The 26,109-nt window shown below is 51.2% G+C and overlaps 1 protein-coding gene across 1 annotated transcript in view; it reads left to right on the top strand.

Annotated features, from left to right (window-relative positions):
• Positions 1–26,109, top strand: part of LOC147091125 (dynein axonemal heavy chain 2-like) — a 138,808-nt gene that overhangs the window by 11,782 nt on the left and 100,917 nt on the right. The window contains exons 4-10 of the mRNA XM_085977590.1: positions 246–331; positions 1,818–1,948; positions 5,998–6,144; positions 9,622–9,789; positions 17,856–18,016; positions 20,075–20,214; positions 23,879–24,011. Of these exons, the coding sequence (XP_085833716.1) occupies positions 246–331; positions 1,818–1,948; positions 5,998–6,144; positions 9,622–9,789; positions 17,856–18,016; positions 20,075–20,214; positions 23,879–24,011 (966 nt within the window). The remainder of the gene's footprint in view (positions 1–245; positions 332–1,817; positions 1,949–5,997; positions 6,145–9,621; positions 9,790–17,855; positions 18,017–20,074; positions 20,215–23,878; positions 24,012–26,109) is intronic.

Raw genomic sequence — 26,109 nt, 5'->3', positions numbered from 1 at the left:
CACCTGCACATTCACTTTCAGTGACTCATGTACAAGGACACCCAGGTCCCTTTGAGCATCTGCATTCCCCAATCTTTCACCATTTAGACACCGGAGGACTGCTGGTAAGAAGGAGAACAAATTTGGCCAAAAAGAATGGGTGAAGCTGTCCGTGTTAGTTTCTGCCCAGCCAGCCCTGAGGTACACCCGCCCCCAGCTCCCTTATTCGCACTTAATGTTGCTGCTGTTTTGATTGCTGCCCACAGGTCTTCCAAGGGATGCTTCGTGTGCACAAACACTACCATGACACAAGAGCAAGTATCGCCCGGCTGTGGGTCCATGAGTGCTTCAGGTATCTCCCTTCTTAACTTTTTCCTCATTTTTCTCCCAACTCTTTGTTGGGGTACAGTTCCATTGGCACTGTGACCCTCCCTCCCTCCCCCGCCCCCATTACCCGAGTGCCAGTTCTTCATGTGAAAATCTTGACTATGAGCGCTAAGCTGGCTATTGGATCAAGACAGGGGCATCACTCACATCCTGTCCTCACTGGGTCGCGATCAGGAGTGGGAATCCTGGCATTTTCCCCCTCGCTCGCCCATGTGTCAGCTGTGGCTCAGTTGGTAACCCCTTCGCCTCTGAGTCAGAAGGTTGTGAGTTCAAATCCCACTCCAGCACAAAAGTCTAGCCTGACACTCCAGTGCGGTACTGAGGGAGCGCCGCACTGTCGGAGGGGCAGTACTGAGGGAGTGCTGCACTGTCGGAGGGGCAGTACTGAGGGAGCGCCGCACTGTCGGAGGGGCAGTACTGAGGGAGCGCCGCACTGTCGGAGGGGCAGTACTGAGGGAGTGCTGCACTGTCGGAGGGGCAGTACTGAGGGAGCGCCGCACTGTCGGAGGGGCAGTACTGAGGGAGCGCCGCACTGTCGGAGGGGCAGTACTGAGGGAGCGCCGCACTGTCGGAGGGGCAGTACTGAGGGAGCGCCGCACTGTCGGAGGGGCAGTACTGAGGGAGCGCCGCACTGTCGGAGGGGCAGTACTGAGGGAGCGCCGCACTGTCGGAGGGGCAGTACTGAAGGAGCGCCGCACTGTCGGAGGGGCAGTACTGAGGGAGTGCCGCACTGTCGGAGGGGCAGTACTGAGGGAGCGCCGCACTGTCGGAGGGGCAGTACTGAGGGAGCGCCGCACTGTCGGAGGGGCAGTACTGAGGGAGTGCCGCACTGTCGGAGGGGCAGTACTGAGGGAGCGCTGCACTGTCGGAGAGACAGTACTGAGGGAGAGCTGCACTTGTCAGAAGTGCCGTCTTTTGGATGAGACGTTAAACTGAGGCCCCTCTCAGGTGGACGTAAAAGATCCCATGGCACTATTTCGACGAAAAGCAGGGGAGTTGTCCCCGGTGTCCTGGCCAATATTTATCCCTCAGTAATCATGTCTTAAACATCTGGTCATTATCACACTGCTGTTTGTGGAATCCTGCTGTGCGCAAATTGGCTGCCGCGTTTCCTACATTACAACAGTGACCACACTTCAAAAAGTACTTCATTGGCTGTAAAGCGCTTTGGGATGTCCTGAGGTGGTGAAAGGCGCTGGAGAAATGCAAGTCTTTCTTTCATGAATGCTGAGGCCCCAGCTGCTTTCAGCCACCTCGGCATGAACCGTGAGGACTGAATCCAGTACATTCCTGGTTTGTCCGCACCCCCTCCCCCCTCACTAAAGCTTCCGTTACTTTCCCTGCAACATCCTCGGGTGTATGTCAGCAGAATGTTTGAGGTATCCTCATGGTCGTGTGCCTTTTTGCTGTCATCAAAGGCCGTGTTAACCTCTCCTGTCTCGTTGATGCAGGGTATTTTCCGATCGGTTCGTGGATCATAAAGACATGGACATATTTGTGGGGCTGCTGAATGAGAAGCTGGGCACTTTCTTAGACGTGACCTTCCACAGCCTCTGTCCAAACAAGCAGTCGCCCATCTTTGGTAAGGGTAGATGTACAAAATTTAAAATAAAAGCAATATACTGTACTCAAATAAAGAGTGGCTCCTCTGTCTCAGGGATTCTATGGAGTTTCCTGCTCGTGATTTTAAATAACGCACGTGCCATCGCTTGTTGTATAGGTGCTTTGCTGTATCTATGTTTAACTTGCTCTGTCCCTTTTCAGGTCAGTGCTTGGGTAATCCCTATGGAGACATAGAAACATAGAAGATAGGAGCAGGAGTCGGCCATTCGGCCCCTCGAGCCTGCTCCACCATTCAGTGAGATCATGGCTGATCATCCAAATTCAGTACCCTGTCCCTGCCTTCTCCCCATATCCCTTGATCCCTTCAGCTTTAAGAAATATATCTAACTCCTTCTTGAATATATTTAATGAATTGGCCTCCACTGCCTTCTGTGGTAGAGAATTCCACAGGTTCACCACTCTCTGGGTGAAGAAATTCCTCCTCATCTCAGTCCTAAATGTCCTACCCCTTATCCTTAGACTGTGACCCCTGGTTCTGGACTCCCCGACCATCGGGAACATCCTTCCTGCATCTAGAGTGTCTAGTCCTGTTAGAATTTTATAAGTTTCAATGTGATCCCCTCTCATTCTTCTAAACTCCAGCGAATATAAGCCTAATCGACCCAATCTCTCCTCATACAGTCTAAGTAGCTATATCCTGCCAATGGATTGACAGGATATACCTACTTATATACCTCCGCAAGACCCTGAAAATCCATTGGCAGGATAGGCGCACGAACGTCAGTGTTCTCGCTCAGGCCAACATCCCCAGCATCGAAGCTTTGGCCACGCTCGATCAGCTCCGATGGACGAGTCACATCGTCCGCATGCCCAATACGAGACTCCCAAAACAAGCGTTCTACTCGGCACTCTGGCACGGCAAGAGAGCCCCAGGTGGCCAGAGGAAACGCTTCAAGGACACCCTCAAAGCTTCCTTGAAAAAGTGTAACATCCCCACCAACACCTGGGAATCCCTGGCCCAAGACCGCACAAAGTGGAGGAGAAGCATCTGGGAAGACGCCGAACACCTTGAGTCTCTTCGCCGGGAGCAAGCGGAAGCCAAGCGCAAGGAGCGCACGTCAACCCAAGCACCCCACCCACCCGCCCCTTCAACCACCGTCTGCCCCACCTGTGACAGAGACTGTAGGTCCCGCATTGGACTCATCATTCACCTGAGAACTCATTTTTAATGTGGAAGCAAGTCATCCTCGGTTCCGAGGGACTGCCCACGAAGAAGGAGGAGGTATATCCTGAAGTCCTTGGGAAGAGGCCAGCTTAGCCAGCTCGGAATGATGGGCTTTCATGCTTCTTTGTGATCTGTCGCTGGTTTGTGTTACATCACTTGACCCATCAGGCGCAAATGCAATGCACACTTTGCGAACGTGAGAAAGTGCGATGGTTTAAGGTGTGTCACTTAGAGTTGTCACTTGGATGCGTGCTGGACACGAGGCTAATATTGGATCAATATCAGGAAGGTGATTTAAAAAAAAATCAATATTTGAAGCGGGGGCTTTGACGGCACATGCTGCCAGAGTCATTGGCCGATACATTTGAGCGCTGACTGGCCCGTTACCCCATGAGATGACGGGCAACATTTCTGGCCAGATGTGCAGCGGCCGCTATGTTGGGGAAGGAAAAAAAATAGGCGTCCTTTTCGCCCAGGCCTGAAGCTGATGATAGGCTCTCTGCACATGCAGATAACGGGCCTAGCACCTGTTTCAGGCCCTCGTGGCATCATTGGTTTGGTCTGAGGCAGTCGGCGCTGGCTGCACAAAACCAAACCTTGGCATCACCTACAACCTACAAGGCAGGTTTCTTACATTCTTACATTCAGGGGCAGGGGTGTTTCTCCCGACCTCACATTTAACAAAATCTCACCACCTCCTCACCCAACCCCACACCCAGCGCGCCCTGATCTCCTCTCCCGACCCCCGACCTACTGTACCGACCCCCGACCTCCACTCCCGACCTCCTGTACCGACCTCCACTCCCGACCCCCGACCTCCTGTACCGACCCCCGACCTCCACTCCCGACCTCCTGTAACGACCCCCAACCTCCTCTACCGACCCCGACCTCCTCTCCCGACCCCCATTGGCCTCCTCTCCCGACCCCCGACCTCCTCTCCCGACCCCCGACCTCCTCTACCGACCCCGACCTCCTTTACTGACCCCCGACGACCTCTACCGACCCCCACTGGCCTCCTCTACCGACTCCCGACCTCCGACCTCCTCTCCCAACCCCCAACCTCCTCTACCGACCCCCACTGGCCTCCGCTACCGACTCCCGACCTCCTCTCCCGACCTCCTCTCCCGACCCCCGACGACCTCTCCCGACCCCGGACATCCTCTACCGATCCCCACTGGCCTCCTCTACCAACCCCCGACCTCCTCTACTGACCCCCGACCTCCTCTCCCGACCCCCGACCTCCTCCACTGACCCCCGATGACCTCTACCGACCTCCTCTCCCAACCCCCAACCTCCTCTACCGACCCCCACTGGCCTCCTCTCCCGACCCGACCTCCTCTCCCGACCCCCGACCTCCTCTACCGACCCCCGACCTCCTCTTCCGACCCCCAACCTCCTCTACCGACCCCGACCTCCTCTCCCGACCCCCAACCTCCTCTACTGACCCCCGACCTCCTACCGAACCCCCGACCTCCTCTACCGACCCCCGACCTCCTCTACCGACCCCCACTGGCCTCCTCTCCTGACCCCCGACCTCCTCTACCGACCCCCACTGGCCTCCTCTCCCTACCCCCGACCCCCGACCTCCTCCCCCGACCTCCTCTACCGACGCCAACCTCCTCTCCCGACCCCCGACCTCCTACCGAACCCCCGACCTCCTCTACCGACCCCCGACCTCCTCTACCGACCCCCACTGGCCTCCTCTCCTGACCCCCGACCTCCTCTACCGACCCCCACTGGCCTCCTCTCCCTACCCCCGACCTCCTCTCCCGACCCCCGACCTCCTCTCCCGACCTCCTCTACCGACCCCGACCTCCTCTCCCGACCCCCGACCTCCTCTACTGACCCCTGACCTCCTACCGAACCCCCGACCTCCTCTACCGACCCCCGACCTCCTCTACCGACCCCCACTGGCCTCCTCTCCTGACCCCCGACCTCCTCTACCAACCCCCACTGGCCTCCTCTCCCGACCTCCTCTACCGACCCCCACTGGCCTCCTCTACTGACCCCCGACCTCCTCTACCGACCCCCACTGGCCTCCTCTACCGACCTCTACCGACCCCCGACGACCTCTCCCGACTCCCAACCTCCTCTACTGACCCCCAACCTCCTCTACTGACCCCCGACCTCCTCTCCCAACCCCCGACCTCCTCTACCGGCCCCCATTGGCCTCCTCTCCCGACCTCTGACCTCCTCTACCGACCCCCGACCTCCTCTCCCAACCCCCGACCTCCTCTACTGACCCCCGACCTCCTCTACCGACCCCCACTGGCCTCCCCTCCCAACCCGTGACCTCCTCTACCGACCCCCACTGGCCCCCTCTCCCAACCCCCGACTTCCTCTACCGACCCCCGACCTCCTCTACCGACCCCGACCTCCTCTCCCGACCCCCGACCTCCTCTACCGATCCCCACTGGCCTCCTCTTCCAACCCCCGACCTCCTCTACCGACCCCCACTGGCCTCCTCTCCCAACCCCCGACCTTGTCTCCTGTCCCGGCCTCCTCACCCCCCCACCCACTCCTCTTCCACACCCCCCACCAGCCCCCGGCCTCCTCTCCCTACTCACCCCCCCCCCACCCCCGGCCTCCTGAGGCACCGCCTCCTCTCTGGACCCCTCCAGGCTCCTCTCCCGACCCCTAGCCTCCACTCCTGGACCCCCCCCCCCCTCAGCCTCTTTTCCCGACCACCCCAGCCACCTCTACGCCCCCCCGCCTCCTTCATCCTCTCCCACCAGCCCAGCCTCACGACCCCCGGCCTCCTCTCCCGTCCCCTGGCCCCCACTCCACGGGCAGCTCTCCTACAAGTGGGCCGTGGTTTAACGGGGCTGTCTCTCTTTTGCCAGGCGACTTCATGCGAGGAGACGTATACGAAGACCTAACAAACTTCAAGGTTCTGAAAACGTACATGGAGGCCCAGCTGTCTGAGTATAACTCCACCCCCGGGGTGGTGCCAATGGACCTTGTCCTGTTCAAAGACGCCATCGAACACGGTAACTGATGCAAATTACTCCAGCGTCTCGCACTGCTTTACTGCTGATACAGTATTGGATGGAGCAAAACATCCTAAGCAACAGGGAAAGGACTTTAACCCCATTTATTTCCCATCAATTAGCCCTAAACAACTGAAGCATAACCTCCCTACTTTTGTATTCAATTCCCCTCGCAATAAACAATAACATTCTATTAGCTTTCCTAATTACTTGCTGTACCTGCATAGTAACCTTTTGTGATTCATGCACTAGGACACCCAGATCCCTCTGCATCTCAGAGCTCTGCAATCTCTCACCATTTAGATAATATGCTGCTTTATTCTTCCTGCCAAAATGGACAACTTCACATTTTCCCACATTATACTCCATCTGCCAGATCTTTGCCCACTCACTTAACTTATCTATATCCCTTTGTAGCCTCCTTATGTCCTCTTCACAATTTACTTTCCTACCTATCTTTGTGTCATCAGTAAATTCAGCAACCATACCTTCAGTCCCTTCATCCAAGTCAGTTATATAAATTGTAAAATGTTGAGGCCCCAGCACTGATCCCTGTGGCACACCACTTGTTACATCTTGCCAATCAGAAAATGACCCATTTATGCCTACTCTCTGTTTCCTGTTAGCTAGCCAATCTTCTATCCATGCCAATGTGTTGCCCCCTACACCATGAGCTTTTATTTTCCGCAATAACCTTTGATGTGGCACCTTATCAAATGCCTTCTGGAAATCTAAGTACAGTACATCCACCGGTTCCTCTTTATCCACAGCGCATGTTACTTTCTCAAAGAACTCCAATAAATTGGTTAAACATGGTTTCCCTTGCACAAAACCATGTTGACTTTGCCTGATTACTTTGAACTTTTCTAAATGCCCAGCTATAACGTTTTTAATACTGTCCCTATGACAGATGTTAAGCTAACTGGCCTGTAGTTTCCTGTTTTCTGTCTCCCTCCCTTTTTGAATAAAGGAGTTACATTTGCTATTTTCCAATCTAATGGAACCTTCCCCGAATCGAGGGAATTTTGGAAAATTAAAACCAACGCATCAACTATCTCACTAGCTACTTCTTTTAAGACCCTAGGATGAAGTCCATCAGGACCCGGGGACTTGTCAGCCCGCAGCTCCAACAATTTGCTCAGTACCACTTCCCTGGTGATTATATAATTATAAGAGGGGGTCGGTTCTGGACCTAGTTTTAGGGAATGAAGCTGGGCATCAGTGGGAGAGCATTTTGGTGGTAGTGATCATAATTCAGTTAGATTTAGGGTAGTTATGGAAAAGGACGAGGACAGACCAGGAGTAAAAGTTATCAATTGGGAAAAAGCTAATTTTGCTAAGCTGAGATGTGATTTAACCAAAGTGGACTGGAGACAGAAACTTGAAGGTAAATCAGTGTCAGAGCAGTGGGAGGCATTCAAGGAGGAGATAGTGAGGGTTCAGAGCAAGTGCATTCCCTTAAAGAAAAAGGATGGGACTAACAAACCTAGAGCTCCCTGGATGTCAAGGGGCATACAGGGTAGGATAAAGAAAAAAAGGGAAGCTTGTGACAGATACCGAGGGCTCAGTACTGCAGGAACCCTAGAGGAGTGTAGAAAGTGCAGGGATGAAATTGAAAAGGAAATTAGGAAAGCAAAGAGAGAGCATGAAAAAATATTGGCAAGTAAAATCAAGGAAAACCCAAAGATGTTTTATAAATACATTAAGAGCAAGAGGATAACTGAAGTAAGAGTAGGGCCTATTGGGGACCATAAAGGTAACCTGTGTGGGGAGGCGGAAGACATGGGTATGGTTCTTAATGAATACTTTGCGTCTGGAGGAGTGTGAAATATTAGATGAAATAAACATGGTGAAAGAGGAAGTATTAAGGGGTTTAGCATTTTTGAAAGTGGATAAATCCCCAGGCCCAGATGAAATGTATCCCAGACTGTTAAGAGAAGTAAGAGAGGAAATAGCAGAGGCTCTGACCATTTACCAATCCTCTCTGGCTACAGGTGTGGTGCCGGAGGATTGCTAACATGGTACCTCTGTTTAAAAAGGGAGAAAGGGATAGACCGAGTAATTACAGGCCAGTCAGCCTAACCTCGGTGGTGGGAAAATTATTGGAAAAAATTCTGAGGGACAGGATAAATCTTCATTTAGAAAGAAACAGATTAATCAGGGACAGGCAGCATGGATTTGTTAAGGGAAGGTCGTGTCTGACTAACTTGATTGAATTTTTTGAGGAGGTAACGAGGGTCGATGAGGGTAGTGCGTTTGATGTAGCCTATATGGATTTTAGCAAGGCTTTTGCTAAGGTCCCACATAGCAGACTGGTCACGAAAGTAAAAGCCCATGGGATCCAAGGCAAAGTGGCAAGTTGGATCCAAAATTGGCTCAGAGGCAGGAAACAAAGGGTAATGGTCGAAGGGTGTTTTTTGTGACTGGAAGGCTGTTTCCAGTGGGGTTCCGCAGGGCTCAGTACTGGGTCCTTTGCTTTTTGTGGTATATATCAATGATTTGGACTTGAATGTAGGAAGTATGATAAAGAAGTTTGCAGATGATACAAAAATTGGCCGTATGGTTGATGATGAAGAAGGAAGCTGCAGGCTGCAGGAAGATATCAATGGACTGGTCAGGTGGACAGAACAGTGGCAAATGGAATTCAATCCGGAGAAGTGTGAGGTAATGCATCTGAGGAGGGCTAACAAGGCAAGGGAATACACATTAAATGGTAGGACACTGAGTAGTGTAGAGGATCAGAGGGACCTTGGAGTGCATGTCCACAGATCCCTGAAGGTAGCAGGCCAGGTAGATAAGGTGGTTAATAAGGCATAGGGGATACTTGCCTTTATTAGCCGAGGCATAGAATATAAGAGCAGGGAGGTTATGCTTGAACTGTATAAAACACTAGTTAGGCCGCAGCTAGAATACTGCGTGCAGTTCTGGTCACCACATTACAGGGAGGATGTGATTGCACTAGAGGGGATGCGGAGGAGATTTACCAGGATGTTGCCGGGAATGGGGAATTTTAGCTACAAGGAAAGATTGGATTGGCTGTTTTCTTTGGAACAGAGGAGGCTGAGGGGAGATCTAATTAAGGTGTATAAAATGATGAGGGGGCTGGATAGAGTGGGTAGGAAGGACCTATTTCCCTTAGCAGAGAGGTCAATAACCAGGGGGCATAGATTTAAAGTAATTGGTCGGAGGTTTAGCGGGGATTTGAGGATAAATTTTTTCACCCAGAGGGTGGTGGGGGTCTGGAACTCACTGCCTGAAAGGGTGGTCGAGGCAGAAACCCTCATCACATTTAAAAAGTACTTGGATGTGCACTTGAAGTGCCGTAACCGACAGGGCTACGGACCGAGAGCTGGAAAGTGGGATTAGGGCGGGATCGCTCTTTGTCGGCCGGCACGGACACGATGGGCCGAATGGCCTCCTTCTGTGCTGTAAATTTCTGTGATTCTATGATTGTGCTCTCTGGCCTTCCTTCCTTAGTGACGCGGATCATCAGGGTGATCAGTCAGCCGCGAGGGAACATGCTGTTGGTGGGGATCGGGGGCAGTGGACGACAGAGCCTAGCTCAGCTATCGGCCTTCATCTCCCTCTACAACACCTATCGAATTGAAATTACCAAGGTCTACCGGAAGCTGGAGTTCAGAGACGGTAGGTCTTCCTCTCGCTGGCATTCTAAAGAAAGGAAGAAAGAACTCACATTTCTCCAGCGCCTTTCACCACCTCAGGATGTCCCAAAGCGCTTTACAGCCAATGAAGGACTTTTTGAAGTGTAGCCACTGTTGTAATGTGGGAAACGCGGCAACCAATTTGCGCACAGCAAGCTCCCACAAACAGCAATGAGATAATGAAAGATGATTTGTTTTTTAGTGATGTTGGTTGAGGGATAAATATTGGCCCAGGGCACCGGGAAGAACTCCCCCTGCTCTTCTTCGAAATAGTGGCCGTGGGATCTTTTACGACCACCTGAAAGGGCAGACGGGGCCTCGGTTTAATGTCTCATCCGAAAGACGGCACCTCCGACAGTGCAGCGCTCTCAGTACTGCCCCTCGGACAGTGCAGCGCTCCTTCATTATTGCCCCTCCGACAGTGCGGCGCTCCCTCAGTACTGCCCCTCAGACAGTGCAGCGCTCCCTCAGTACTGCCCCTCCAACAGTGCAGCACTCCCTCAGTACTGCCCCTCCGACAGTGCAGCGCTCCCTCAGTACTGCCCCTCCGACAGTGCAGCACTCCCTCAGTACTGCCCCTCCGACAGTGCAGCGCTCCCTCAGTACTGCCCTTCTGACAGTGCAGCGCTTCCTCAGTACTGCCCCTCCGACAGTGCGGCGCTCCCTCAGTACTGCCCCGCCAACAGTGCGGCACTCCCTCAGTACTGCCCCTCCAACAGTGCGACGCTCCCTCAGTACTGCCCCTCCGACAGTGCAGCGCTCCCTCAGTACTGCCCCTCCGACAGTGCGGCACTCTCTCAGTACTGCCCATCCCCGACAGTGCGGCACTCTCTCAGTACTGCCCCTCCAACAGTGCGGCACTCTTTCAGTACTGCCCCTCCGAAAGTGCAGCACTCTCTCAGTACTGCCCCTCCGACAGTGCAGCGCTCCCTCAGTACTGCCCCTCCGACAGTGCAGCACTCTCTCAGAACTGACCCTCCAACAGTGCAGCGCTCTCTCTCAGAACTGACCCTCCAACAGTGCAGCACTCTCTCAGTACTGACCCTCCAACAGTGCGGCGCTCCCTCAGTACTGACCCTCCGACAGTGCGGCGCGCTCTCAGTACTGACCCTCCGACAATGCGGCGCTCCCTCAGTACTGACCCTCCGACAATGCGGCGCTCCCTCAGTACTGCCCCTCCGACAGTGCGGCGCTCCCTCAGTACTGCCCCTCCGACAGTGCGGCGCTCCCTCAGTACTGCCCCTCCGACAGTGCGGCGCTCCCTCAGTACTGACCCTCCGACAGTGCGGCGCTCCCTCAGTACTGACCCTCCGACAGTGCGGCGCTCCCTCAGTACTGCCCCTCTGACAGTGCGGCACTCTCTCAGTACTGCCCATCCCCGACAGTGCGGCACTCTCTCAGTACTGCCCCTCCGACAGTGCGGCACTCTTTCAGTACTGACCCTCCAACAGTGTGGCGCTCCCTCAGTACTGCCCCTCCAACAGTGTGGCGCTTCCTCAGTACTGCCCCTCCGACAGTGCAGCGCTCCCTCAGTACTGCCCCTCCAACAGTGTGGCGCTTCCTCAGTACTGCCCCTCCGACAGTGCAGCGCTCCCTCAGTACTGCCCCTCCGACAGTGCGGCTCTCCCTCAGTACTGCCCCTCCGACAGTGCGGCGCTCTCTCAGTACTGACCCTCCGACAGTGCAGCGCTCCTTCATTATTGCCCCTCCGACAGTGCGGCGCTCCCTCAGTACTGCCCCTCCGACAGTGCGGCGCTCCCTCAGTACTGCCCCTCCGACAGTGCGGCGCTCCCTCAGTACTGCCCCTCCGACAGTGCGGCGCGCTCTCAGTACTGACCCTCCGACAGTGCGGCGCGCTCTCAGTACTGACCCTCCGACAGTGCGGCGCTCCCTCAGTACTGCCCCTCTGACAGTGCGGCGCTCCCTCAGTACTGCCCCTCCGACAGTGCGGCGCTCCCTCAGTACTGCCCCTCTGACAGTGCGGCGCTCCCTCAGTACCGCCCCTCCGACAGTGCGGCGCTCCCTCAGTACTGCCCCTGCAACAGTGCGGCGCTCCCTCAGTTCTGCACTGGGATTAACAGCCTAGATTTTTGTGCGCTAGTCTCTGGAGTAGGGCTTCAACCAACAACCTTCTGACTCAGGCGAGGGTGCTGCCCACTGAGCCATATATATTAATGTCCTTAATTTGTCTCAATTCTTTTAGAAAGAGCCTGTCATAGCTTCCTGCAGGGCTCTGTGGCTGAATGGACCGAGCAGTGTGGTACTGAGCCACGTGGACCAGGCACGTCCCGGTGTGCTCTGCGCCAATCCATCTCCGCTGAGCCAAGGTGGTAATAGTGGCCATGGCGTCCCTGGAGTGCCAGGATTCTGGCTCCTGATTACTATTTAGGGACGACCGCTGGAAAGCGCATGTTGGGTGTGGACGTGATTGTGATAATAACAGCAACATACATTTATATAGTGCCTTTTGACGTAGTAAAATGTCCCAGGACGCTTCACAGGAGCGTAAATCAGACAAAATTTGACACCGAGCCACATAAGGAGATATTAGGACAGGTGACCAAAAGCTTAGTAAAAGAGGTAGGTTTTAAGGAGTGTCTTAAAGGAGGAGAGAGAGGTAGAGAGGCGGAGAGGTGTGTAGGGAGGGAAATCCAGAGCTTACGACTTAGACGAGTGAAGGCACAGCCGTCAATGGTGGGGTGAAGCAAGGAGGGGGATTCTCAAGGGGCCAGAGTGAAGGGATAATTACAGTCCTAGCCCTTTTGAGCTATCCCAGGTCAGGCGTATTCCCCAGACGTTCACCATCAACTTAAGTTAGAGATAGCCGAATTGCATAAGACGCTTAAATGGGTCTAAAGGTTCAGGCTATCTCTCCCTAAAGGAACGGAATGACTGAAGATGTTACCGTCCTCCAGATAGTACTTTTAATAAGTTGAACTAGACTGTAACCTTCCGGATATTATGAGGGTCCGGAATACCCCCCAGAATTCTGCAACTCCTTACAAAAGAGTGTACAGAATTTGTGGGTTCGCGAGTTCATACAGAATTACTCTTTGCGACAATTCTAAAAATATTGGCCTAGAAATTTGGTGGGCTGCGCCACCAGTTAGCGCCCAAAGAGGGCACTTAGTGGGTTTAGTGCCACTGGCCACGCCTCCTGCGAAATTTAGCAGGGCGCTAATGGCGGCGTTAGCCTGTAGCACTGCGCCGCCACCGATGACGTCATCGGAGTGCTCAGCACCCCGCTACCGCCCCGATCGCGAAATTTGGTAGCGCCCCCCGCTGTAACGCCGGTCGCAATTTGCGACCGGTTCAGGGGGGTGTACCTGTGGTGGTAGAGGTGCGGGGGCGGCCATTTTTTTTGCTGGCCGCCTGCCAGCACCTCTTCGCGCCGCCGTCCCTGGCCTCCTGAGCCCCCCCCCGCCCCGGGCAGTACCGGCTGTGTTCCAAGAGCCCGGCACTTCTCCTCGGTGCCGGGCTCTTTTGCCGGCACTCGCGATCTCTGATCGCGCTGCAGCAGGCCCCTCCCCTTTAAGAAGGGGAGGAAGGCCTGCAGTACAGCAGCGCGCCATGCCGCACCGTGTGCCGCTGCAGCACGTTGCGCTGCGATTTTCAGTTGCAGCGCCCCAAGAGGGATGCGGGACGCCTCGAGCAGCGCCCCGCTTCCGTTTGGGGCGCTGAAACTGAATTTCCGGCTGGCGCTCGTGGCTCCTTCCAGGGCGGTACTTCCAGCGCCCAGGCGAGCGTGGCACCCCAAACGGGGCGCCACCGAATTTCTAGGCCATATAGTTTTATTTTAAGAGCCGACATTGAGTTAACATCTGTTGAATCAGTCACAACATTAAACATAGAAAAAACATAGAAGATAGGAGCAGGAGTAGGCCATTCGGCCCCTCGAGCCTGCTCCGCCATTCAATGCGATCATAGCTGATCATCCAAATTCAGTACCCTGTCCCTGCCTTCTCCCCATATCCCTTGATCCCTTTAGCCTTAAGAAATATATCCAACTCCTTCTTGAATATATTTAATGTATTGGGCTCTACTGCCTTCTGTGGTAGAGAATTCCACAGGTTCACCACTCTCTGGGTGAAGAAATTCCTCCTCATTTCTGTCCTAAATGGCTTACCCCTTATCCTTAGACTGTGACCCCTGGTTCTGGACTCCCCGACCATCGGGAACATCCTTCCTGCATCTAGTCTGTCCAGTCCTGTTAGAATTTTATAAGTTTCAATGAGATCCCCTCTCATTCTTCTAAACTCCAGCGAGTACAAGCCCAATCGACCCAATCTCTCCTCATACGTCATTCCTGCCATCCCAGGTATCAGTCTGGTGAATCTTCGCTGAACTCCTTCCATGGCAAGAACATCCTTCCTCAGATAAGGCGACCAAAACTGCACACAATACTCAAGATGTGGTCTCACCAAGGCCCTGTACAACTGCAGTAAGACATCCTTGTTCCTGTACTCGAATCCTCTCGCTACGAAGGCCAACATACCATTTGCCTTCTTAACCGTCTGCTGCACCTGCATGCTTACCTTCAGCGACTGGTGCACAAGGACACCCAGGTCTCGTTGCACTTCCCCTTCTCCCAATCTATTGCCATTCAGATAATAATCTGCCTTCCTGTTTTTGCCACCAAAGTGGATAACCTCGCATTTATCCACGTTATATTGCATCTGCCATGTTTTTGCCCAATCACCCAACCTGTCCAAATCATCCTGGAGTTTCTCGGCATCCTCCTCGCAGCACACACACCCACCCAGCTTTGTGTTGTCTGCAAATTTGGAGATATTACATCTAGTTCCCTTGTCTAGATCATTAATATATATTGTGAATAGCTGGGGCCCAAGGACTGATCCCTGCGGTACCCCACTAGTCACTGCTTGCCACTCGGAAAAAGACCCGTTTATACCAACTCTTTGCTTTCTGTCTGCCAGCCAGTTCTCTATCCAAGTCAATACCTTGCCCCCAATCCCATGTGCCTTAACTTTACACGCTAATCTCTTATGCGGGACCTTATCAAAAGCCTTCAGAAAGTCCAAATACACCACATCCACTGGTTCTCCCTTATCTATTTTACCAGTTACATCCTCAAAAAACTCCAGTAGATTAGTCAAACATGATTTACCTTTTGTAAATCCATGTTGACTTTGTCCGATCCTGTCACTGTTTTCCAAGTGCTCTGCTATTACATCTTTTATAATGGACTCTAGCATTTTCCCCACTACCGATGTCAGGCTTACCGGTCTGTAATTCCCCATCATTAACAATTCAAAATACAATTAACTTACATTTCTTATTTCTCAGAGATCCTTATTCTCAAATCTTTACTTCGTTACATTTCTTATTTCTTACTTATTTCTAAATCCAGAACATCCACCAATATCAATTACTTTGACTTCCCAAGACTCATAGTTAAAGACTTTCAGAGATGCCTCTGAAGAGTTGAGAAATGCTTTGCCCATTCAGCGAGTTCTGCCTTTCTGTTGAAAAGGTCTATGTTTTATACTCTTTTGGCAGTGGTTTCTTCTTTGATGTTCTCTGCTGATGTCAGCTGATTGTCTTTATTGATACCTCTGTTTGAATGCTTTCTATCTTACTATCAATTCAACTATTGCATGCATAATTATTTCTCTACCTTTAGGTGTTCCAAAAACCATCATAAAAACAATGACAGCAGTGGTTTCTGTTTGATGTCATTCTTACAAAATGCTTTCATTCAATTCTTAATATTGGCTTTACTGGTTTTTAGCAGACATTGTGACTCTCCTTACTGCTCCAAGTTCAATACAAACACAATGCAATTGCTTGGTGTCTCTATTGAAGTCATATTTTCAAAGCCTTCTTGTTGGTATTGTATTTACAATATGTAAATCAAAACCACTTTAACTGTGTGTTTACTTGTTTTCTAGCTATCTCAATTGGTTGCATATTTAGGGGGAAAATTCAGTTTCGCCCCTTTTGGGGTGCCGTTGTCGGCCGTGCGCAAAGTTCAGCGCATGGCGCTAATTATTGCCTCCGACAGCAAACTTGGCTTTTATCGCCCCTGGAGGTGATTGGAGCGCTAAATCAGGCGCTTCACACCTGTCTTAAGGCGCAAACGCCGAGGAGTGAGGCGCTACCTCAGAGTGCTGGCAAAGCAAGGAAGGGCAAATCAAAATAAACCTGCAAAGTGCTGCTCAGCATTCAAAACTCCTTCACATAGCGTTGAATCTCTCCAGAAGTCTCTCTCTCTCTCTCTCTCTCTCTCTCAGAATGCGTGGTGCAAAAATGTCACCGACAAAAAAAGGCAGGAAGCGGCTGCCTTTAAATAGTGCTCCCCTAGTCCCTTCCTGACAGCATAACGCTCCCCTCAACCTGTCGTTGCTAGCAGCAGTCGGTAAGGCAGGGGGCGCCACTCAATATCCGGTCCGGGGCGTTGCGCACTCGAATGACGTCACGATCTGCCGGCGCAGGAGATCTTGGCGGAAGTGTTTAGCGCTGCCGCAAAATGTCTAGTTAATTTCACGAGCGGCACAAACATCGCTGCGCCCGGCCTCTAGTTGCTTTGCGCCGCAATTGGCGCCCTCTTAAGGCGCTAACGGGAGGCGCAAGCAACTGAATTTTTCCCCCTTAAGCTTATGGTTCCTGTCTCCCAAGTTTAACATAAAACTATTTGACCAGCAGGTGTTTCTTTACTTGATGTCATGTTTTCAAAGGCACATGGTTCTTTTAATGTTTATATTTCTGTTTCACGTGGTAGCTCTTAACACTTTAAACTGGGCATTCTCATTGTGTTGGTTGCAAACTGTAGACCTTTCGGAAGCACCAATGGTTTGCTTCAATCTTTCATTGTTTTAGTATATTTAACTAATTCCCATTTCAAAGCTTGTTTACAACTTTGTTATCAACTGATCTTTACCTCAGAAACCTGTATTTCTGTTTGCAGCCTGTGTCTCCGAGGCTTTACAGCTTGTGTCTCCGAGGCTTTAGATTTTTAAACCCAGTACAGGAAACTTTGTGATATCCGGCACCGACGGGACCGAGCTGTTGCCGATCTATCAAAACTGCCGGACATACCAGCGTTAATGTTGAAGCATATAGAGGTTTTCATCTCCGTATCTGACAACAAACACTGTTGCTTAGCAACAGCTTCTAAACAGTCGGCCCGTACCTTGGAAGCGTCTCTGTAGCTTAGCACCAGCTTCAAAGAGACTTTCCAGAGCCTGACTGTTGGGAAAAAAAAGCCACGAGAAGAAAAAAAACCTAACAAAATGGCTCCTGATTTCTGCCGGTAGATCGAGGTTTCCGGACATACAACCTCCGGATAAACCAAAGTCTCCGGTATATCATGTATTAATAATATTAGAAATCTGTTCATGGTATTGTGTATTTCTCTGAATCATGGCTATTCCTTCACCAGAGTTGGAGTGACGCAGAGATCTCGGAGGGTTGTAGGGCTGGAGGAGGGAGGAGTGAGGGCCATGGAGGGATTTGCGAACAGCCTGATTCAGCCTGAGTTGGTGGCTAGGGAGAGGGATGGAGGTGGTGGCTAGGGAATGGAGTTTGTGGTGGGGGCCGAAGACAGTGGCTTTGGGCTTCCCCATGTTTAATTGGAGGACATTTCTGCTCACCCGGGACTGGATGCTGGACAGGCAATCTGAGAACACAGAGGCAGTGGAAGGGGTCGAGAGAAGTGGCAGTGAGGTAGAGCTGGGTATCGTCAGCATACATGTGGAACCCAACGCTGTGTTTTCGGATGATGTCGTCGAGAGGCAATATTTAGATGAAAAATAAAAAGGGGGCCAAAGATAGATCCTTGGGGGACACCAGAAGTAACGGTGTGGGGACGGGCAGAGAAGCCGTCGCAGCAGGCCCTCCGGCTACAGCTGGATAGGGTGAGCGTGGTGCCCTCCGCCGTCTCGGCTCTCGCACAAAAGAGTGGTCACTTGGGCGGCGCACGAGATGGCACCCAGCACCTCATGGCTTGAGGAGAGAAGGTGGGAACTGGAGAGGGAATTAAGCATAAAAAATCATTTCTGCTGACTGAACTCAACTGTATCTTTGTAGACCTGAAGAAAATCTACCGCGAGGCAGGAGTTCAAAATAACCCGACAATGTTCCTGTTTGCGGACACCCAGTTGGTTGAAGAGTCCTTCTTGGAAGATATTAATAATATCCTGAGCTCGGGAGAAGTTCCAAACCTGTTCAAAGTGGATGAATTTGAAGAGGTGAGTAGCGGGTACAAGATGCAAGGCCAGTATACTGTATTGTAAACCCAGCTTCGCACTGTGTTCCCTGTACTCCACACAATCGGATTGTGACCTGACTGCAGTTATACTGCACACCCAGAATAACTGCACCGCTGCAAAATTGTCAATATGACTGCAGGCCTTGCTTGTGGGAATCCATCGTTCTATTCAGAATCTTTTAGCAATCTCCCCTTAGTGTGAAAGAAAGACTCGCATTTCTTCAGCGCCTTACACCACCTCAGGACGTCCCAGAGCGCTTCACACTCAATGAAGTACTTTTTTTTTTTGAAGGGTAGCCACTGTTGTAATGCAGGAAACTGCGGCAGCCAATTTGCGCACAGCAAGATCCCACAACAGCAATGTGACAATACCCAGATATATCATCTGTTTTTTTTTTAAATTGATGTTGATTGAGGGATAAATATTTACCCCAGGACACCGGGGAGAACTCCCCCTGCTCTTCTTCGAAATAGTGGCCGTGGGATCTTTTCCATCTGCCCAAGAGGTTTAACGTCTCATCCGAAAGTTCTTGCTGCATCACGCGTTAAACTCTCAACCTCGTCAGGAAACTGGTGCAAGGGCTACGCTGATATGAAGCCACATGAACTATTAAATATGTCTTTTTTGAGAAACATACCGAGGCTGATCATACAGGACCCACACTGAGATTGAAAGAACGAGGGAGAAAGAAGGAAGATTTGTGTTTCTCCAGCACCTTTCACCACCTCAGGACGTCCCAAAGCGCTTCACACCCAATGAAGGACTTTTTGCAATGTAGTCGCTGTTGTAATGTAGGAAACACAGGACAGCAATGTGATAATAACCAGATAATCTCTTTTTACTGATGTTGACTGAGGGATAAATATTGTCCCAGGACACCGGGGAGAATTCCCCCTGCTCTTCTTCCAAATAGTGACCATGGGATCTTTTACGTTCATCTGAGAGGGCAAAGGGGGCCTCGGTTTAATGTCTCATCCGCAAGACGGCCCCTCCGACAGTGCGGTGCTTCCTCAGTACTGCCCCTCCGACAGTGCGGTGCTTCCTCAGTACTGCCCCTCCGACAGTGCGGCGCTCCCTCAGTACTGCCCCTCCGACAGTGCGGCGCTCCCTCAGTACTGCTCCTCCGACAGTGCGGCGCTTCCTCAGTACTGCCCCTCCGACAGTGCGGCGCTCCCTCAGTACTGCCCCTCCGACAGTGCGGCGCTCCCTCAGTACTGCCCCTCTGACAGTGCGGCGCTCCCTCAGTACTGCCCCTCCGACAGTGCGGCGCTCCCTCAGTACTGCCCCTCCGACAGTGCGGCGCTCCCTCAGTACTGCCCCTCCGACAGTGCGGCGCTCCCTCAGTACTGCCCCTCTGACAGTGCGGCACTCCCTCAGTACTGCCCCTCTGACAGTGCGGCACTCCCTCAGTACTTCACTGGAATGTCAGCCTAGATTACGGGGCTCAAGTTGTCCCTGGAGTGGTGAACATGTGCTATATCAATATGAATTAGGTGTCTCCAAGATTGGATTTTAAGAGCCTGTATGTTTGCAGCGGTAGGGAAGACTGAAGAAAGTGAGGAATTCTAGTTTTGAGGCCATGAGAAGAAAGAGTAGGGTCAGAGATGGCACGACGAGTTTTGAGTTTTTATCTCCTTTCCCCAAATAGCGTGAAAGCTAAGCTGCAGAGCACGCAGGCTAACAGTTTCTGCCTGCCTTACGTTTCCAGGCCACAAGCAGAGTGAAATTCCGAATGCCAATCATTTTAACAAGCTATGGGAATCCATCGTTCTATTCAGAAATGTTTTAGCAATTTCCCACAGTGTGAAAGAGAGAAAGAACCCGCGACGACACCTTAGCTGAAATTATTGACGGGGGAGTGCGAGGCCCACGAGTGGCACCTGCCTACTGAAAATTGATAGCTTGGTATAGCTTTTAGCGAGTCTGGGCCGACACGTCGACCATGAACTTGCTTTGGCTCACAGCCAGCTCTCACCAGGGAGCCGCTGAAGCAAAGTAAGATACGGCGTGGTTATTAATCATTTCCTCCATTCCCAGATTAAAAGTGCTCTGCTGGATGCAGCAAAGGATGAGTCCATTTCTGAATCAACTGAAAGTATCTTCAATTTTCTAATGGAAAGAGTGCGTAATAATCTCCATGTGGTGATGTGCATGAGTCCTGTCGGAGACCCTTTCAGGTAAGTGGTTGTGATGGAGAATGTGGTAGGAGTGAGATCTGTCCATATGAGACCAAAGGCTCTTATGTTGTCTTATTTTTGCCATGAAGACCTTCAATCAACATCCACCACGTACCAATAATGGAAGTCCAGGTTGCCAATAGGGAGAGCCCAAGAATTGTGGTTCCTTTGACTTGTTTCTTGAGCTCATGATGTCAAGTTATTGCCCATGTGGCTTTCTCCTCTTCATTTCTTCACTTTCATGGTCTGATGCCCTGTGCTTTGACCCGTTGAGCAGATCTTCTTCACCATCCTATGCGGTTGAGTTTGTCCAATTTGGATTATAGTTGTCTTCGCTTTCCCTCGCGGGTGTCTCCTGATCTGTAGCAGACAGTAACAGTCAGTTGCAGTACTTTCACTAGTTCTTCTCGAAACCTTGGCAACTTGCCTAGAGCGCCCCGCTTGCACTGGATCAGACTATGGGCCAGAAATTCGCGGCCAAAGGCGTGAGTGCGCTCGGGGTACTCACGCATCTGGCCGTTGGAAATGCCGGCGTTCAGCATGAACAGCGCATGCGGGGAACGCCGGCATTTCCAGACCTCGAGCGCGTGCGACTGCACAGGCAGCGCTTGCGCAGTGAACTTCGTAGATTTCATTCATGAAATCCGTGAGGGTAAGTCCTCAGAAGTTACACTTGAAAAAAGCAAGTGTAAAGTGGTTCATTGGCTGCGGAGGAAGAAACATTTTATCGTGGAGCTTCTGAAATGCAATGTTTTTGTTTGGGAAAGGGAGGGAAGTTATTTTAAGAAATTTTAAGTAAGTTTTAAAGTTAAAATTTTTTTTTTTATTTAAAAGGGTTTTCAGAACGGTAGGTAGAAGGAGCAATTGTGGCTGTGTGAATGGAATGTGAGAATGAGTTATGTATGTATGTCCACATATATTCCTTTACGTATATGTATGTATGTTTTATATTCCTTTACTAATGTGTATGAATGTATGTTTTTAATTATGATTTTCCAATAAGTTACTTTCTCTGAAAGTCATAATTAAATAATACATTCATACACATAAGCAAAGGATGAATATCTACAGACATACATACTTTCAGAAGCTCCACGATAAGAAATATCTTCCTCCGCAGCCTCTGGAGCAACTGTACCCATGCTTTTATCATGTGTAAGTTGTAAGGACTTGACCTCACTGAAAGCAGTAATGAAAGCGGCGAATTATACTGCGCACGCGCTGCCTGTGCAGTCGCACGCGTTCTGCCTCTGAACCCCTTCGTTCAGAGGACAGGAAATGCCGGTTTCCCCCAAAAGCACTGTGCATGCTGAAAACCGGCATTTCATCCGGCCAGATGCGTAAGTACCCCGACCGTACTCGCGCAGTTGGAAGGGAATTACTGGGCCAACATTTTACATGTCAATAAAATGAAAAATTTAACAATTGCACGACTTGCCCCCTCGCATCTGTGACTGAGGGTCCAAGGAGGTGCATTGCGCAAGAGGTCATCATCGTACGTATCCTCACACTGTTCCCTTTGGGGAACTGTATGAAGTGGTGGAAGGATTTATGGCCGTGATTAACGCTCATTCCGTGACCGTAACCATCTTTGAACCAGCCATTAGGGTGGTTAGTCCTATGGCGGGAGGGTTTTACGGGCTCCCACAACCCATCTGAGGGGGGGGGTGCCACCAACACCCACGGACGCAAGTATCCCGCTGGATGTCCACCCAGAATTTAAAGTTGGAACTCCGACTCCACTTGCCGGGACTGTCTGGAGTGGGGTTCAAAACCCTACTCCTTCTGGCCCAGTGGCGGGGATGCTTACTGCTACGCAAAAGGCCCACTCCGCACAAAAGGTGACACCCATATGTTTCCTGTGCCTTTTCCCTCCCCGTGACTGGAGCCCTATGATGCCATTTCACGTTGCTAATCGGATTGGGCCTTTGTCATAGCGGTAGGATCCCCGCTGCTGGGCCAGATCAGGGTAGGGTTTCGAACCCCGCTCCAGACAGTCCCGGCAAGTGGAGTCGGAGATCCGGCTCTAAATTCTGGGTTGACATCCAGTGGGATATTTGCGTCCGTGGGTGTGGGTGGCCCCCCCTCCTTGTATAGCTTGTGGGAGCCCGTAAAACCCTCCCGCCATAGGACTATCCGCCCTAATGCCTGGTTCAAAGATGGTTACGGTCACGGAATGAGCGTTAATCATGGCCATAAATCCTTCCACCACTTCATACAGTTCCCCAAAGGGAACAGTGTGAAGACACGTATGACGACGACATTGCTAAATAAATAAATGGAATTTAAAAAATTCTTTTAGGGCTTTTAAAAGTCTTTAAATTGCTTTAATTCTGTTTAAAACTACTTCAGATTACTCAAAATAATGTAAACATTTTAAAAAGTTTATGAAAGTTACCAAAATCTTCAGAAAACTTCCAAAAACCTATTTAAACTGCTGCTTTGCATGTAAAAATGCTTAGCAGCAAGACAGAAACATTGGGGGCGTGTCCAGTGAAACTGAGACCTCAAGGGGCGTGTCTCACTTGCACTGCACGCTCCTGGCTTCGCGCTGGCTGCACTCCTGGGCGGCGTGATGTCATACGCTGCCCGGGATTCTTCTTCTGGAAACACCAATTCCAGGCGTCCCTGGAGCTGATCGGCAGTAGCGCGGGGTAAGTGCAGAAACGGGGCTGCAAGCCCCGTTCACCAATTTCTGGCCCTATATCTTCAGCACCAGGATCCCGTGTCTTCATTTCGGCCAGTAAACATGACTTCTGTTTGATTGGGCCTTGCTCCACAGTGTGTGGATGGATCCACATGGGCTGAATTGGGAGGTCCAGCTGCTGGCACAGCACTGGAATAATTTGCCCAATACATAGTGACATGAATCAGTCATTCATGAAAGAAAGACTTATGAAATAATACTGAGTGGCCTGCGGGTGGCGCTGTCCAGGGAGAGTATAAATACTCGGGCACGGGCCCAGCTTGCGCAGGACATTCTTAACAGGAACTAGTGAAGGACACAACTAGACCTCCATGTTGTAAAACAGTTGATTAAAGCTTTGTTTAACGCTTCGACCAAGTGCCTAGTAGTTTTCTTACGTCACATAGTCAGAGCTCGCGCAGGCGGCACGTATCAGGGTCAAAAGAGTCTTCACAGGGAGGCCAAGTGGGTCCTGGAGGCCCTTCAATGTATTTAAGGTTCTCGTGATGTCCTTAATTCTCTGGCCGTGGCTGCCTAAATTGGCAAAAACCAGGAACCCAGGCCGGAAAGTAAGAAAGCTGTGTCAACTCCCCGCAACCCGTCAATTAGCCCTTCACACGAAAGGAGGTCCTTTTGACTTTGGCCGATGGTGTCAAAACGGGCAACGTTGATTCACCCACCTGTCACTTCCTTTGAAGTCAATGAATCGATATCGCCCATTATACACTGTCGGCCAAAGTCAAAACTGCCTCTAAAGAGTGACCAACGCATGGATTGGACTTTGTTTACAGCAGTGGAAGTGAAATCCCCTTGAGCCATTTAAGACTCGGGTCGATGCCCCGGGAAGAGGTCCATTGGGTCTGTCTTGGTGCTTGAGCTGAATGGCCTTCCTCAATTATAATCATTGCAATACGGAATTTTTAATCAGCAGAGTAAGTTGCCAGAGGACATTTTGTTTTCTCTTTAACTGTTTTAAAGGAATCGTGTTCGCCAGTACCCAGCACTGGTGAACTGTACCACCATCGACTGGTTCTCAGAATGGCCAAAGGATGCCCTGCTTGAAGTGGCCGAGCGATACCTGATGAACGTGGACCTTGGAGGACCAGAGGAGGTAAGGAATCTTTCAGATCTAGATACCTTGGAGGACATGGGGAGGTAAGGAATCATTCAGATCTAGATACTTTGGAGGACCAGAGGAGTGTAAGGAATCATTCAGATCTGGGTATCTTGGAGGACCAGAGGAGGTAAGGAATCATTCCGATCTAGATACCTTGGAGGCCCAGAGGAGGGTAAGGAATCATTCAGATCCAAATACCTTGGAGGACCAGAGGAGGTAAGGAATCATTCAGATCTAGATACCTTGGAGGACCAGGGGATGGTACGGAATCATTCAGATCCAAATACCTTGGAGGACCAGAGGAGGTAAGGAATCATTCAGATCTAGATACCCTGGAGGCCCAGGGGATGGTACGGAATCATTCAGATCTAGATATCTTGGAGGCCATGGGGATGGTAAGGAATCATTCAGATCTAGATACCTTGGAGGACCAGAGGAGGTAAGGAATCATTCAGATCTAGATACCTTGGAGGACCAGAGGAGGTAAGGAATCATTCCGATCTAGATACCTTGGAGGACCAGAGGAGGTAAGGAATCATTCAGATCTAGATACCCTGGAGGACCAGAGGAGGTAAGGAATCATTCAGATCTAGATACCTTGGAGGCCCAGAGGAGGTAAGGAATCATTCTGATCTAGATACCTTGGAGGCCATGGGGATGGTACGGAATCATTCAGATCTAGATACCTTGGAGGACCAGAGGAGGGTACGGAATCATTCTGATCTAGATACCTTGGAGGACCAGAGGAGGGTACGGAATCATTCAGATCTAGATATCTTGGAGGACCAGAGGAGGGTAAGGAATCATTCAGATCTAGATACCTTGGAGGACCAGAGGAGGGTACATAATCATTCTGATCTAGATACCTTGGAGGACCAGAGGAGGGTACGGAATCATTCAGATCTAAATACCTTGGAGGACCAGAGGAGGGGAAGGAATCATTCAGATCTAGATACCTTGGAGGACCAGAGGAGGGTACGGAATCATTCTGATCTAGATATCTTGGAGTACCAGAGGAGGGTAAGGAATCATTCAGATCTAGATACCTTGGAGGACCAGAGGAGGTAAGGAATCATTCAGATCTGGATACCTTGGAGGACCAGAGGAGGTAAGGAATCATTCTGATCTAGATACCTTGGAGGACCAGAGGAGGTAAGGAATCATTCAGATCTGGATACCTTGGAGGACCAGAGGAGGGTACGGAATCATTCTGATCTAGATACCGTGGAGGACCAGAGGAGGTAAGGAATCATTCAGATCTGGATACCTTGGAGGACCAGAGGAGGGTACGGAATCATTCTGATCTAGATACCGTGGAGGACCAGAGGAGGTAAGGAATCATTCAGATCTAGACACCGTGGAAGACCGGAGGAGGTAAGGAATCATTCAGATCTAGATACCGTGGAAGACCGGAGGAGGTAAGGAATCATTCAGATCTGGATACCTTGGAGGACCAGAGGAGGGTACGGAATCATTCTGATCTAGATACCGTGGAGGACCAGAGGAGGTAAGGAATCATTCAGATCTAGATACCGTGGAAGACCGGAGGAGGTAAGGAATCATTCAGATCTAGATACCGTGGAAGACTGGAGGAGGTAAGGAATCATTCAGATCTAGACACCGTGGAGGACCAGAGGAGGTAAGGAATCATTCAGATCTAGATACCGTGGAAGACCGGAGGAGGTAAGGAATCATTCAGATCTAGATACCGTGGAAGACTGGAGGAGGTAAGGAATCATTCCGATCCCAATGAGCTGTGACCACTTGGGTTGAAGGTGACTGGCAGGGCACTGCGGTTGCTCCGTGGGATGCTGAGCCCTACTGGTGTCAGGTTGAGTCCCTGGCCTGAGCCAAGCCGGGGGCAGCAGCGGAACGTGAGTCACCTCACCTCGCCCAACATTCGCGCACATGCGCCTTGCAGCTACAGTCGCTGTACAGCAGTCAGGAGTGATTAGAATAGATAGGGCTTGATGGCCGGTGCGGACACGATGGGCCGAAGGGCCTCTTCCTGTGCTGTATGACTCTATGGCTCTATATGACTATGGGAACTTTGGCCGATCGTCCCCCTCCCTCGCCCAGGGCTTCCGAGGCC

Source organism: Somniosus microcephalus, unplaced genomic scaffold (genome assembly GCF_052327205.1).
Source record: "Somniosus microcephalus isolate GS21.2 unplaced genomic scaffold, FLI_Smic_1.0 unresolved_chr4, whole genome shotgun sequence".
Taxonomy (NCBI): Eukaryota; Metazoa; Chordata; class Chondrichthyes; order Squaliformes; family Somniosidae; genus Somniosus; species Somniosus microcephalus.
The sequence above is the reverse complement of the archived record's forward strand: the minus strand, read 5'-3'. Positions and strand labels throughout refer to the sequence as shown.